Source organism: Polistes canadensis, unplaced genomic scaffold (genome assembly GCF_001313835.1).
Source record: "Polistes canadensis isolate GaletaPanama2010 unplaced genomic scaffold, ASM131383v1 scaffold_67, whole genome shotgun sequence".
Lineage (NCBI taxonomy): Eukaryota > Metazoa > Arthropoda > Insecta > Hymenoptera > Vespidae > Polistes > Polistes canadensis.
Window position 1 is genome coordinate 137,872 of NW_014569614.1, and position 14,675 is coordinate 152,546.

At 35.1% G+C, this 14,675-nt stretch overlaps 2 protein-coding genes across 3 annotated transcripts in view; one reads left to right on the forward strand and one right to left on the reverse strand.

Moving 5' to 3' along the window:
- The window catches only part of LOC106786166 (U7 snRNA-associated Sm-like protein LSm11), a 16,036-nt gene extending 10,580 nt beyond the window's left edge, over positions 1–5,456 (reverse strand). Inside the window, exons 1-2 of the mRNA XM_014747275.1 lie at positions 5,230–5,456; positions 5,041–5,104 (exon numbers count right to left, since the gene is read on the reverse strand). Of these exons, the coding sequence (XP_014602761.1) occupies positions 5,041–5,104; positions 5,230–5,415 (250 nt within the window). The 5' untranslated portion in view covers positions 5,416–5,456. The remainder of the gene's footprint in view (positions 1–5,040; positions 5,105–5,229) is intronic.
- Positions 1–14,675, forward strand: part of LOC106786185 (ecdysone-induced protein 74EF) — a 214,458-nt gene that overhangs the window by 72,089 nt on the left and 127,694 nt on the right. For both annotated transcript variants that reach the window (XM_014747302.1, XM_014747303.1), the window contains exons 2-4: positions 7,350–7,652; positions 7,895–8,165; positions 8,261–8,362. In XM_014747302.1, the coding sequence (XP_014602788.1) occupies positions 7,509–7,652; positions 7,895–8,165; positions 8,261–8,362 (517 nt within the window). In that variant the 5' untranslated portion in view covers positions 7,350–7,508. The remainder of the gene's footprint in view (positions 1–7,349; positions 7,653–7,894; positions 8,166–8,260; positions 8,363–14,675) is intronic.

A 14,675-nucleotide genomic window follows, 5' to 3' on the forward strand; every position in this document is an offset into this window, starting at 1 on the left:
ATATAATTAATAAGAGAACAAATAAATAAATAAAAGGTTTTGTAATCTTGACGAATAGGTAAAAAAAAGAAACTAAAACTAGATTCAGGAAGAAAAGGAAAAGAAGATCACTTTTACTGTTACCTCGTACTAAAATGCTATATATAAGAAAAATATAAAAACAAGTTGATAGAGACCCCATTTCTATCACTTTTCCTATCTCTATAAATGTAACTAACTAAATACAAACGTACACACACACACACACATATATATATATATATATATATATATACGGAAGAGTAAGAAAAATGTGAGGAATAAATAGAGAAAAATAAGAAAAAGAAAAAGAAAAGGAAGGAGAGCAAAGTAAAATAACAGAAAGATAATGTATCGAAGTGGAAGAGAAAACGAGGAGAAGGAGGAGGAGGAGGAGGAGGAGGGGTGGATGGGTGAGTGAAAGGGGGATGAAAAAAAAGTTTTAGCGATTCGACGTGCTCGATAGTAGTACAGTCATCTGTTACAGAAAGTTGTCGTTGTCGTTGTCGTTGTCATCGTCGTCGTAGTCGTTGGGATAGGTCGAGTAGTATACTGAAAGAGTAAGAGAGAGAAAGAGGGTGAAGAGGAGGGTGGGAGGGTAAGAGGTGAAGGCTTGTGAAGAGGTGAGGGCGAGGGGGAGGTACGCTCGGCCACGAATGGCCGAGGAATTGGATCGTCCGGTCTACCGGGTGTCCCTTATTTTTCCCTTCTTCTAATTTTATAACTAATTCTAAATTTCTAATTATAATTATAATTTTATTTCATACTTATTTGGATTTTGTCAGAAAAGATTTTCTCGACATTTTTTTCCTTTCGAATTCAATCAAGTTTACATATTACAAATTACAATATTGCACATTATCCCGAATGATTTTTTAATTTATTTTTTGTTCAGATTATTTCAGTTTCTTAATCATCGTCTTTAACATGTATGTATTCATTTTATATATCGTACAATATTTTTTTTTAATTTTTTATTTTTTATTTTAATTACATTATATATATATATATATATGTATATGTAAAATAACGAAATATTATTATGCATATTAAAAATTGATAAAAATAAAAGAAAAAAAGGAAGAAACATTAATACAATTTCCTCTTTCTCTATATCACTAACCGTATATATGCATATATGCAGTTGTTTGTTTTCTTGATATCGGGGTAATAAGAAGAAAGAAAGAAAGAAAGAAAATAAAAAGGGTAGGAAAAATATAGTAGTTGTCAAGCAGAGAGAGAAAATGAAAATTTCTAGCACGACGTATGATAAACGTTAGATTCCGTTATTCGAAATAGAGTAAGAGAGAGAAAGAGAAAAAGAGAAAGAGAACATTTCCATCTTCACGTGTATATTTTGCGTATACACGTATTTATATACACGCGTATATGTATCCTTTGTGTAAATAGATTTATATATAAATATATATATATTACACCCGTATAATACATATGCGTGTATTTGCATGAGTAAATTGTATTATTCGTTGTTAGGTTCGCTAAGAATTCCTACCAAGAGATTTTCTGTTTAAAGCGTGAAGGATTTAACTCGTTCGTTCATTTTCATTTGAACATCGTTATCTTCGTCGTTGTCATCGTCGTCGTTGTCATCGTCGTCGGTGTTGTCGTCGTCGTCGTCGTCGTCGTCGTAGTGACGTGTTTCAAGAATCGTCGCGACGACGTAAAAGCAAAAGTATGTCACGTTGCGTCAGGTCAGGAAGATATCTCTCTGGTTGAGACCAGACCTCTCTCCTATATATGTACTACGAAACTAAAAAGAAGAATCAGAAGAAGAAGAAGAAGAAGAAGAAGAAGAGGAAAAAGAAGAAGAAGAAGAAGAAGAAGAAGAAGAAGAAGAAGAGGAAAAAGAAGAAGAAGAAGAAGAAGAAGAAGAAGAAGAAGAAGAGGAGGAGGATAGAGGGTGGAGGGAAGTAGAAGGGGGAGGTGGAGGATGAGGTAGTGGTATAGGTAAAGGGGTGGTATCCAAGGGAGCAGGGGGTATGAGGAAGAGGGGGAGGAATTGCGCTTACTCGGCTCGAGTTTCGCTCTGAAGATTATCAGGAATTCAAAGAATGGAAACATTCTCTCCGTTAAATTAAGTTTCGTAGATCCCATCGATCGATCGATCGATCAATCAATCAATCGATCGAATTTATCTCACTTTTCATTTTTATTCGTTTCATCTAATCTCTCAATCAGGTTCTTTACATGCATCACGAATAGATTTAAGTATGAACTTGAATATATATTATAAACACTTGTGATTGTAAGTAAATATGTTTTATAAGAAAATGAGATTTAACGAAAAGGAAAGGAAGGAAGAAAGAGAAAAGAAAAAAAAACGTGACATGCAATGTCGTAAAGATGATGTAACTAATCGTAAATGAAAAAAAAAAAACATTTCGTCGTCGAATTTGGCTCTTTGAAAAAGTCGAAGTTGTGTGTGTGTGTGTGTGTCTGTATTTTTTTTTTCTTTTGGAAGAATTTTTGTTTTGTTTCGTCGAAGTGTTTAAAAGTTTGAATTAACGATTCGATTATAATGGCGCGTGGCACAAAATTTTCGGTCTAGAAGAAGACGAGCAGTGCGAGGCGTGGAGGAGGCTTCGGGTTCGGAGTCCGAGGTCGACGCCCGGGCGCAACAAGTGCTGCACTACGTTAGTATATATATATATATATATACATATACATATATATACATATATACTTGTTCGAGTCGGAGAGGCACCCCACCTCGTTTGCAACTCGCACACTTGCAAAAGCTCCCTTTCCCTCCCCCCACCCTTCTCCCTCTCTTTCTTTCTCTCACCCCTTTTGTGAGAGAAACCGACTTCTCGTTCTCTCTTACTCGCTCACTCGCTTAATCATTCTTTCACTGACTCACTCACTCACTCACTCACTCACTCACATACTCTCTTGTACTATCTCACTCTAGTATTCTCTTTTTCTCTATTATTTACTCCCTTAGTCCCTGTTTTTCTCTCTTTCTCTAACTCTTTCTGTTCTTCCCTCGTGTTCACCCATCTCTGTTGCTTACTTGCACTCGAGAGAACATCGTAGTGTATATGTATGTGTGTGTGAGTTAGAGAGAGAAAGAGATAAGAGGAGTGGAGTGTCAGCGACGTGCGCGTGCCTCCACCACCACCACCACCACCACCACCACCACCACCACCACTATCTCACCACCATTACTACTTACACACCACCGTCCTCCGTAAATATAAAACTGCACTGGGTCAGGGATCCGTGATTTATCGGCTGCCTCGTGTAATTGGCTGCCGGCCAATAGATATATACCCCCGTGGTTAGAAGAGTAAGACGAAAAGGGGAGGACGAAGAGGGATGAAGAGAACGGGAATAGAGAATGGGAGAGAGAGAGGGGGAGGGATAGAGGGAGAATAAAGCGTTTAGACGTATTTTCTTGCTGTTTCATTCGACTATATCCCCGTATAATAAACGTCTCATCGAACTTCTTCTTTTCTATTCTTCGAATCTTTTCATTTTTTCTTATTCCATTTCGAATCAATCAATCAACTTTTAACGATGCAATTTTTTCTTTTTTTTTTTTTTTAAGCGGTAGTTTTTTGAAAAGAGAAAATAAATAACAACGACAAGTAACTAATTTCGAAGGAAAAGTTTTTCTATTACATCAACATATGTGTCATTTGTAATAATGAAACTATTATAATAACTTATTTAAATGTTCGTGAGATTTAAACGAATAATAAATAAAATATATATATATATATATATATATATATTGTAATAATCGATATAGTAATCGATAGAAATGATCCTAAATAAACAAAAACATTCCCTTAAGCTTTTCTCGAGTATATTTCTGCATTAAGATTTATTATACTTATCTTCTTGGTTCATGTGCTTTTTACTCGATATCTTTCTTCAGAGTTGCGATCTACTTCGTGAAAGAGTGCGTGAGTTAAAGATACAAGTGGGGGGGGGGAATAAAAAGGATAGAGAAGATGCAGTTTTATTATTATTATTATTATTTTTTTTTTCTTTTCTTTTTCTTAAAAGAGAAACAATGAAAAAGCCGTGACTTCTAACGAGTTGACGCACTTTCGCGGAGGTCAAATTCCATGCAACTACTGTAATGATATATACGCGGAGATCGTCAAGGCAGACTGTTCAGAACCTTCGACAGTGTATTATATTTGTGTGTGTGTGTGTGTTAGTATCGTAAATAATGTGTGCCACGCTATCGTTTTAATCATGGTGAAAATAGTATTCAAATACGTAATATAAGAAAGTAGTTTGATTATTTGAAAATAATATTTTTTTGTCATTACCCTATCAAAAATAATTTAAAATTCGTACATTTTGGGGGAGAGGGGAACTGGTGGAATTTAGATTTCAAAAAATTCTCAAATTATATTTCATATATCATATCATTGATAATCTTTTAGCGATACTTCTCTTTTAATCATTGATTAATAATTTTCTTATTTCAATTAAATTCGATCTTCGCGATGTTATTAGTCCAATTGATTTTCTTACACGTGTATGAATTTTATATGAAAATATAGAAAAAGATGGGAAAATGAATTCGATCGCATCGGCAATTATTAAATGGCGTTTAAAACAGAGAATGTCCATGGCGTACCTATCATCAATGTGTGTTCGATTTAAAAACTTGGCGAGCACGTGCCGCGTTGAAATTCGATATCGCCTTCCGAGTTTGTCATGAATGAAGCTACCGAGAATGTGAGAGAGAAAGACAGACAGAGAATAAGTGAAAGAAAGAGAGGAGGATAGATGGATAAATGGAGAGAGAGATAGAAAGAGAATGAGTTGGCGCCATCTGTCGTGATTTCGTGAATTATTCGTACTATCGATATTGAAGGCAACTTTCATTATCATCATCGTGTAATTCATTGGTAATAATCACGTATAGAAAGAGAGGGAAAGAAAAGAGATAGAAAAATGTTTGTCGGGTTAGGTTAGATTGATAGAGGAATGACAGAAAATGACATGACACGAGAATAATACAGATGAGAAACTAACCTTGGTTAGAGATTAATCGTTGCTTGTTATATTCCTTTGCTTTGGCGACATCATCACTTCCTGTCTGAAACGTTAACAATAAAAACCAAGAAAGGAAAAGGTGGGAGAATAATCTTCTCGCAAATATTCCATTTCGTCATAAACGACGACGACGACGATGATGACGACTAAATAATACTCGGAACGTACTTGGGATTTTTTGACACGATTCAAATTCTTCATACGACTTTCGTACATTGACACATTATCGTAAAGAGGCGCGGACGTAGAAGGTAAACGTATTTTCTTCGAATAAATAGCTTTAATGGGATCAAATTTGTCGCTAGTAATATCGATACTTTCGTCGGACGTCGTGCTGCTATCGTCGTCCGCCATCTTGCCAACTACTCTTGTATCGTCTGCTAGAATTATTACCGTTGGTTCCTACGAGTCAATGTTATGGCGCGAAATACGAATTTTGTCCTGTTCATTCAAACTATTATATTAATATATTTCCTGTCGTATTCAAAGTACGCATGCATATAACGTTTGATAGTATCAACGTATACGTGCATCTCGTAATAATTAATCGCGTGAGAAAAATGAGAATATTGACCGGATTAATACGGAAGTATGAAAAAAAATCTAGAAAAAAAGAAAAAAACTATCTAAACTATATCCATTCGGAAATGATCCGCGAATCTTAATAACCTTTCTCTTCCTTTCTCTCTCTCTCTCTCTTCTCATCATCCATTGTTTTCGGTAGAATGCGTTCGAGTCGATTTCGCCGGATGACGATGAGTAAATAAATAAAGTAATATATAAGCATATATACACACACTGTGGGATCAAACACTTCCATTCGAATTTGACCGGAGGCTTCTGGATAGCTCAAAGGTTAATTCAAACGCTGGGAAAGTGGAAGACCCTGGTTGGTTCTCTAGTCAATCTAACGGTTTCAATTTTTTCAACGTATCCTACAATACAACATATACTATTAAATTATGTATTTCTTGTCACGTCCGATAAAAGAAACGGATAGGATTTATAAAACGGTGGGCAATGGGGAAAGGGGTATAGACTAAGGGAACGGCAAACTCGATAGGTGAGTGGGGGTGGGTGGGGAAATTGTAAAGGAGAGGCGGGAAAAGGATGTTAACCTCATCGCAGAACGCGACTAGAAACTTTCTTTCGCGGGTAGGCTAGGAAAGAATTACGTAAAACCATGAACGTTCGTCCCGCACCGTCTTAGTTGAAGCTCCATAGAAATGCGTCGAGGGAGAGGCAAGTGAGTAGTAGTAAGTAAATAGCCAAGCAACCAGCCAGCCCCAGGAGGAGTGGAGGTTACGCGCGCACAGGAAGTGAAACAACAACCTGCGAGAGACAGAAAGAAAGTTTTCACTCGGATAATGTGTTTTCACTTTCATGGAAATGCCAGAGAACTCTAACTTGCGCGAGAGTTACCTCTTCCCCCTTTCCCCTTTATAAAATTCTCAACCCCCCACCCCACCTTAGCCCTGCCCCCTCCCCCTCCCGCCCCTTACCGCTGCATCTTTAACTTCACTATTCTTGTATCGTCGCTGTTGAGTCGTACGTGAGATTTCAATTGGAAGAAGTTCAACCAATGATCGTCAACTTTCATTAAAAGCCGCCGATTCGAAGATAGTCTTCCTGAAAGATTTTTCAAACTTAATTGAATTAAATTGTTGTTTATTGGAATAATTATGTATAATGTGCATACATTCGTAGATTTATATCTTGGTAACATCGTCATGTGTTCGGTGAACGACTCCGAGAATCTATGATTCCATGCGAAACGAAACTTCTATGAGTCGAGAGAAAGTATTTAGTTGCTTAGCTACTTAGTTGCTGGCTTGCTTGCTTGCTTACTTGCTTAGTTATTTACTTATTTACTCGTTCTCGTAATTACACGTAGAGACCGACGATAAGACTGTTCCCTTAATTGGTATCGCACAATCAATGCTTCTCTCAAAACTTTCTTCTTTCATCAAGTCGTTCCTCGTGCCTTCGGGGTACACAGTTTTAGATTGGATTATCAAAGAGAAAGTAGATCGATTTGTTGATTCTTTTTCATTTTATTTAATTTAATCTTACGAGTTTGATCTTAGCTCTTCTTGTTTTATTTTATATTCGATGTGAGAAATATTTCTATGGGAGTTTTAAAAATTTATATTCAGGATATAAATATATATATATATATATATATATATATATATGCTTTTACACATTATCATTTATATCTTTCGCGTTATTTATGTAGAATTTAATTTGAACATTATAATTAAGATAGAGAATTGTTGGATTTACAGGTGAAGTAATACGAGTAGAAAGGAATATTTGCCGTTCCTACGGAGTGGCAAAAGGAAGAAAAAGGGACGAAGAAAGGTGGGCGACGTATCGAGGGTGGTTTTGGATGATAGAAGGCGCGGGGGTGGCTAAAGAGGCCCCGCCGCAGCGTACGGGTCCCGATGCCGGTCCCCGTATCGCAAACCCTCACGCTAACCTCCACCCTAGTACCCAAGGAGGAGTCAAACATGCCCTTCATAGACGACGAATTACTTTGGTGCCCTGATAATGATGGAAAGATGGTCGATTTAACTCAATGCCTTCAGGTAAAATTATTTTATTTATTTTCTAATTAATTCTAATTAATAATACACCGTCATTAATTTATTTGTTTATTTAATTTCTTCGTTCGGATAACCAAGTGTCTTAAATATCAATATTAAAGTGAATGTATTTGTTAAATATAATTAATTGTTTTGAATTTTTCCACGTAAAATATTTGAAAGTAAATATAGTTGATAAATCAGCCACAGAGAGCAGCACCTAACGAATAGTATTTTGTTACTAGGAGAGTAGTACTGGTCAGTCGGTTGAGTTTTCTGCAATGGAATTAAGCGCGCTTGTTGGAACACCTGCTGCACCTAATGTACCAACGGAAGAAGGTGAAGGTATGTCCAATGTAACTGGGGAAGAACCCTTCGATACCTTAGACACTTTTCTTCGAGAACTTCAAGCGGATTTGGCCGAGGCCAGTCAACCAAGTTCTACCACGACACCTCTTACGAATTCCTGCAGGCGGCAAAGGTACAACATCGCAGCAGCGAATCCTTTATTAGCGGGTAAGTAAATTTATTTCAAATTTTCGTTTATAAGATGTATTTTAAAAATCATTTTATACGACGATTTTAATATAACTTGTCTTTTTGTCGTTTAGAAAAATTGGCCGCACCATCTTCCCAAGCATCTCCAACCACAATCCCGTATGCAACGAGGGCGGAGATTAAAACGGAAAATATTCAACACGAGACGAGCAAAGGTAGGAAAATAATCTAATTCATTTCATTCTTTTAGATTTCTCTAATGAATCGATGATCTATTACAGTTGCGCATTATCTTCATTTAATATGTCATTTAATTTCATAATTTTCGCGCCAATATTACAAACGCCATTTAATCCTGATGATAATGTCGGTATTCTATCGTCGGTAATACAGTAACGTCGGTAAAACAGTAACGTCGATAACATTGTATCTTCTCGTGGTAATATCGACGAATGATAAAACAGATTTACCATAGGAGAAAAACACACACTTTCGATAAACAACTGTAATTAATCAGTTACCGACTGACATGTCGTAAAACAAGTAGAAATGAAGTAATCTCGTTTGAAGAGAGTTGTGTTAACGCAATGTACTCTGTAATACTTACTCGTAGGCATACTCTTACACACACACAAACAAACACAGAAACGAAGATGTAGAATTCAAGACTCGTCGACCCTCCGCGTTCCGAAAGGGAAACCGGCCAAGGCCCCGTGAATCGCGAGCAGACATCCGCGTTAGCAATAATTGCGACTCGTCGTCATTCGTGTTGTAAAAAAAGAAGCGCTTGTGAGAGTAGTACGCGGGTGCGCGCGCGCGCACGCTCGCGCAAGCTTACGCATTTATTCCTCACATGGGCGCAATACGAGAACACGGTCGAACGTGTGCTGGCCCAATTCTTCTAATTTACAGCCGTGTCGTAACGTCGTACGTTTCGTACACACACACACTCACACACACACACACTCGGAAACACATATAACATTTAGCGACTACTTCGTTTTGTACGAATACAGTGGGACTTAAAAGGCTAATACTATGTTATATTTATTTATTCGAGAAGATTTTATATAGTTGAATTCTTGCGAAAATTTTCTTCATATTTTTCTCGGGAATATTTTGTTGTTTTTTTTTTTTTTTTTTTTCATTAACTTTTCTCTATATCTCCTATTAGAAGATTTTAATCGGCTTATTTTCGTCGTATTTCATTCTCATTCTAATTAGGCTCGAATCGTTACTCGCGCGATTACTCGACGGTTCATACTGAAATAAAAATAATTGGCCGTCGTTAGAAGACGAATAATCGCGGAATAGGAGCTCATCATTGTTCTTTTCACATTTTTAGAAAGCGGTTGGAAAGTGAGAAACATACTTTCTAACGAAACTCTATCGAGGAATATCGTTACAGACGTAAAGGCGCCTGTTAACTTGCCTGCCTAAGCATCCTTGCTGCACGTGAACGCATTTTCGGGATAATACACACAGATAAATTATTATCGACTCTCTCGCGTACTTTTCTTATCCTAAACTCTCGTTTATCTATTTTTTCTTTTATTATTTCTCGGTCTGATTATAAAAAAAAAAAAAAGAATTCAAATGAAGTATTTGGAATATTATTTCGTTTTTTTTTTCAATTTATTCTTAAGTATTATTCTAAACGTATTTCACACATCAATATCATATCCTTCAAATTTATTCGAATTAATATTAAAAAGATGGAAGAACAAAATGAATATTCAAATACTGATGATATCAATAATACGATAAATACAATTATCTATGTATCGTATACAGAAAAAAAAAAAAAAATAGATTCTCTAATAGTTTTAAAGAGTGAAATAATTAAAACAACGAATATAATTATTCTTTAATACATATTTCTTTCGCGTACAAAAATTCGTAATACGATTTTAATTATAGACATAATAGTTACAATAATTGACGAGTTGTGTGTATGTGTGTGTGCGTATCCCTGCATTAGATTAAATAAAATATCGAAAAGATTTATCGTAATATATCATTCTCAAAAAGCACACATATATATATATATTAATTTATCGATGATTTATTGACGAGATATTACGAACAATTACTGTTCTTATTTTTTCTTAAACACTTGGCATGATGCCGTTATCATCACTTTCCCCGAATGCATTTCACGCGTGTCGAACGAGAGATGATGTTCATTTTCCCCACCTCTCTCTCTCTCTCTCTCTTTCTATTTCATTAATTTCATTCTTTCATTTTCAAACGTTCGCGTGTCTTAAATAAAAACATATAAACGAATTCATTTCTCACGTACTACTTTACTTATACTCGTATATATTATATATATATTCTTACAACCGCATTCCAACGTATGACGTTATATTATATCCTCCTCGAGTATGGAAGAAAACGATAGGATGACGTAGAAAAACGAAAAGAAGAAGAAGAAGAAAGGAGAAAAAAGGTGGCGTGGCAGAATGGGGGGGGGTGGGGAAAGAACGGGTAGGAGCTACATAAATATTGGAAAAATTCTTACGAAAATAACGTTTATAGACATAAGTGTACAAGTGCATCGTCCCCCTCTCCCTAACCCCTCATTCTATCACCCTTCTTCCCCCTATTCCCTTTTTTTTCTTTTTTTTTTTTACGTTGCACCGTTGGACCCAGCTGTCCGTTGCTGTTGCTGCTGCTGCACTTGTCGTTACCCTCGTTCCCTTGACCCTCCCCAAACACATAAATTCTCCTACTCCCTTTTAGTTCCCCCCCCTCCTCCTCTTCCTCCTCCTTTTCTCTCTTCAACTCTCTTCCCTCTTCTTTCGTGTTAGGGGCCCACGGAAATAGATCCGAGACCCCGGCACAGTGCACATTATCGTTTTGTCTCTCTCTCTCTCTCTCTCTCTCTTTCTCTTTCTTTCTGTTGCTGTCTTTGTTCTTTGTATCCTTATACCTCATTCTGATTCTGTATTGGATTTTGTATTTGAGTACTTTCCGTTGTTCGTTTCTATCGATAATGTATTAGTCCTAAAAAATAAAACACAGGTGAAACGATGAATCAGGATGTTTTTTTTAAATTGTATTTATTAAAATTCTTTTAGCTATATCGCTTGAAAAGTTAATTTTTTTTGCTTATTTTCGTATTGATTTGTTTCGTTTTGAAAAAAATTATCTTTTTATTCTTTTTGTTTCTTAAATTATCATAGCGATGATTATGTAAAATGACAGATCGATAGGATCCTAGGAATAATTCGTAAGGTATTTCATGGAAAAACGTAATTCCTTTTCATAAATACGTATAATTATCGGGCACACACACACACACATAACGTATATCTACATATAACGTACATAACGCCATATTTCTTTCCTTCTTATTCGTAGAATAATATCTTCTTCGTGTTTCCACGCAAACGCAAACGTGTTTTTCTTCATTATCGTCCGAGCACCGATGGGAACTATTTTTTACGACAAAAATCCATTTATTTTGTGGAAAAGAGAAACAAAAACAACAAGAAATTTATCTTTAGAGAAATATAAATAAATGTATATAGACATGGTGGTGGTGGTGGTGGTGGTGATAATGGTGGTGGTGTGTGCAAGTAGTCACGTGGGTTATTTGGCGGAATAGTTTTAACAAAACGCCCGAAGAAAAAGGAATAAAGTTCTTACGTGGAATCACACACGTAAACGGCAATCAGTCAGTCAGCTTAAGTTTGCTGCCAAAGGGAATCCTATGTGGTTGTATTTGTTAAGTTAGTTGTTGTGTGTTGTTGTTGTTGTTTGTTGGGTAATCGGCTTCCTCGTATTGCTACATATATACTTCTATATATTTATGTGTATGTGTGTTGTATGTGTTGTTAGAAGCCTTTAGAACGCTCCTTGTCTTTTTCTATACATCTATCTTTCTTTCTCTTTATCTCAACCGTTTGAAAGTGAATTCAAGATGGCTACTTACTTTAAAAGCTGCTACAGTCTTATGTAGTAATGAAAGATAGAAAAAGATAGAGAATATTCTACATGTGATATGCGTGACTATACACACATAATGTATACGTTATATGTAAATTCATGTGTATAGTGTATGTGTGAATATATATATATATATATATGTGTATGTATGCATATGTTATGTGTGTGTTTCTATACGTTTAAATACATCCATGTTAAATGTACGTATGGATATATTGTTGATTGCGTGTGAGTACAATATATATATATATATATATATTGTTACTTATATATATATAAGTAATACTTAGGCTAGTGAACAGCAAGCGATAGTGCTGATACGTACGGAGAGTGTTGACATTTTCTACAATCGGGTCAGGGCCCCCTGTTGAACGTAGAGGCATTACCTACAACCCTCCCTAAGGCGAATGCTTGACGCACGCGGATGTAAACACCGTTTCCGTTCGATTACATTGCCAGAAAGAAATTTATCTATTTATCTATATATCTATTTTTTTCTATTTCTTTTTTTCTTTCGTTTTTATTTTTTTCCCCTTCTATTTATATATATATATATGTAGGTATATCTCTCTCTTGTATATATATTGTATTTTTAATTTTATACTTATCATATTTTTTAATTACATTTTCATCGTGTGTTTCTAGCGTAAATATTTGAACAGTTGATAATAAAAGTCAAACTTTTTTTTTTTGTATTTTTTCTCCATTGAATTTGTATAGAATTTCTTAATGTGTTTTTTTTTTATTTTTATTTTTTTATTTTCGTGTTGCTTAATATTTAATTTATTCTTACTTTTTTTTGTTCTCTTTTCTCGCGTTATTTATTTAATTCGTATGTGTTTGATTTTCTTATGAAATTATTCCTAAGATCGTAGATATATTTTTTTTCTCTATATTATATTATTATCACTCGTTATTTCTATTTTATTTGTGAAAGAACTAGAGAATGTGTGAGAAATTGAGAAATGTTCGTAAGTTTGTTAGCATTTAAATTCGTTGAATTAATTATAATTTTATTTCGCTTTTTCTTTCTTATTTCGATTGTAAACTAACTTATGTTAAAATACGAATTGATTGACTAAACGAAAGTCCGTCCCATTGGTTGATCGAGTTTGGTGGAATGTTTTGAAACCTTTACAGATAGTTATGAAATAAATACACGTTGAGATTTCATTTAATAGTTTGACTCGCGATGACGTTTAGTTTCAAAGTAATCAATTATTTCTTTCTTTCTTTCTTTCCTTTTTTTTTTTCTTTTTGATTAAAGATTACAGAATTTCGAAGAATTATTTATACGCGTTTTTTTCTTTTTTTATTTTTTTCCTTTTTTGAATTTTATCTTTCATAATAAGAATTTTAAAACGAAGTATTATTGATAGAAGGAATAATAAAAAGAAAAAAGAAAAGAAAAAATAAGGAAAAACCAATATAGGAATACGTCTTAACGAATTTTCCAAATTTAAGAGTAATAATGAACAAATTAAGCACCTAATTTGTGAGGAAATTTATAATAATTCAACTAGGTAAACAATTCTTCTGGGATTCCAGATAATTGATTTTCCTATTATTCAAAAATCATTAGAATTTCTTCGAAGGTTCGTTAGTTCATTTCTACCATACAACGTTGCCTATCTTTCCTTCTACGAAAAATATAGTGATAGACATAATTAGAAAAAGAAGAAAAAGAAAAAGAAAAATAAAAAGAAGAAGAAGAAGAAGTCATTAAAATTTTCTTCGTGTGTTAAGAGAAAAAAAAAGAAGAAATAAAAAATATCCAAACGAAAATTTTGACGCGTTAAGTCAGGTGCTGCTTGGTGGGCCCCCATTGCCCTGTCATCCAATAGTAAAAGGGGTTGACAAAAAAATCTTCAAGTCTGTGTCATAGAAAAAGATAGAAAAAAGTGGTGGGGGAGGGCAAGAAAAAAAAAATTGAGAAAAACGAATAGAACGGCACCCTTCGAAGTTGTCGTCCCCTCTTACTGTGTTTCCCCTTCCCTTACCCCGATTTAGGAGGGGTCCAACGTTAAAGCAGTTAAATCGTATTAACTTGAACACGTGCAGACATTCGAGTATGCTCGTCGGTTCAACATGTCCCCCCTGTCCCCCTCCTCCAATCCCTCCCCCGTCCCTCCCCACTTCCCTCCCCCACGCACGTTCTATCTCTCTTTCTTCTTTCTTTCGGTTTTTAGAAGCAATATACATGCACAGGCCCCAGGACATTTTGTTTACACTGAAGGCTTCCTCGGTAGTCCCTTTTCGGCAGCAACCAAAAGCAAGCACTCGCGTTACTATACTGTCTACTTACCCCCTTCCGGCAAGGGGTCGTTTCCAGACGTTTACTGCATTTCTTAGAAACAGATTATTATACTGATTTAAAACGTTTAACTCTTTTTTTAATATAGACACCTACATACATACACACGTATATACTAGATAGTAGATATATTTTTGTGTGTTTTAATTTATGTTATATTATTTTTTGTATTTTTGTTCAGTGATGTTCAATTAGTGACGATATTTTACAATTAATCTAGAGTTGTATAATAGTTTTATTATTTATATATATATTGATTA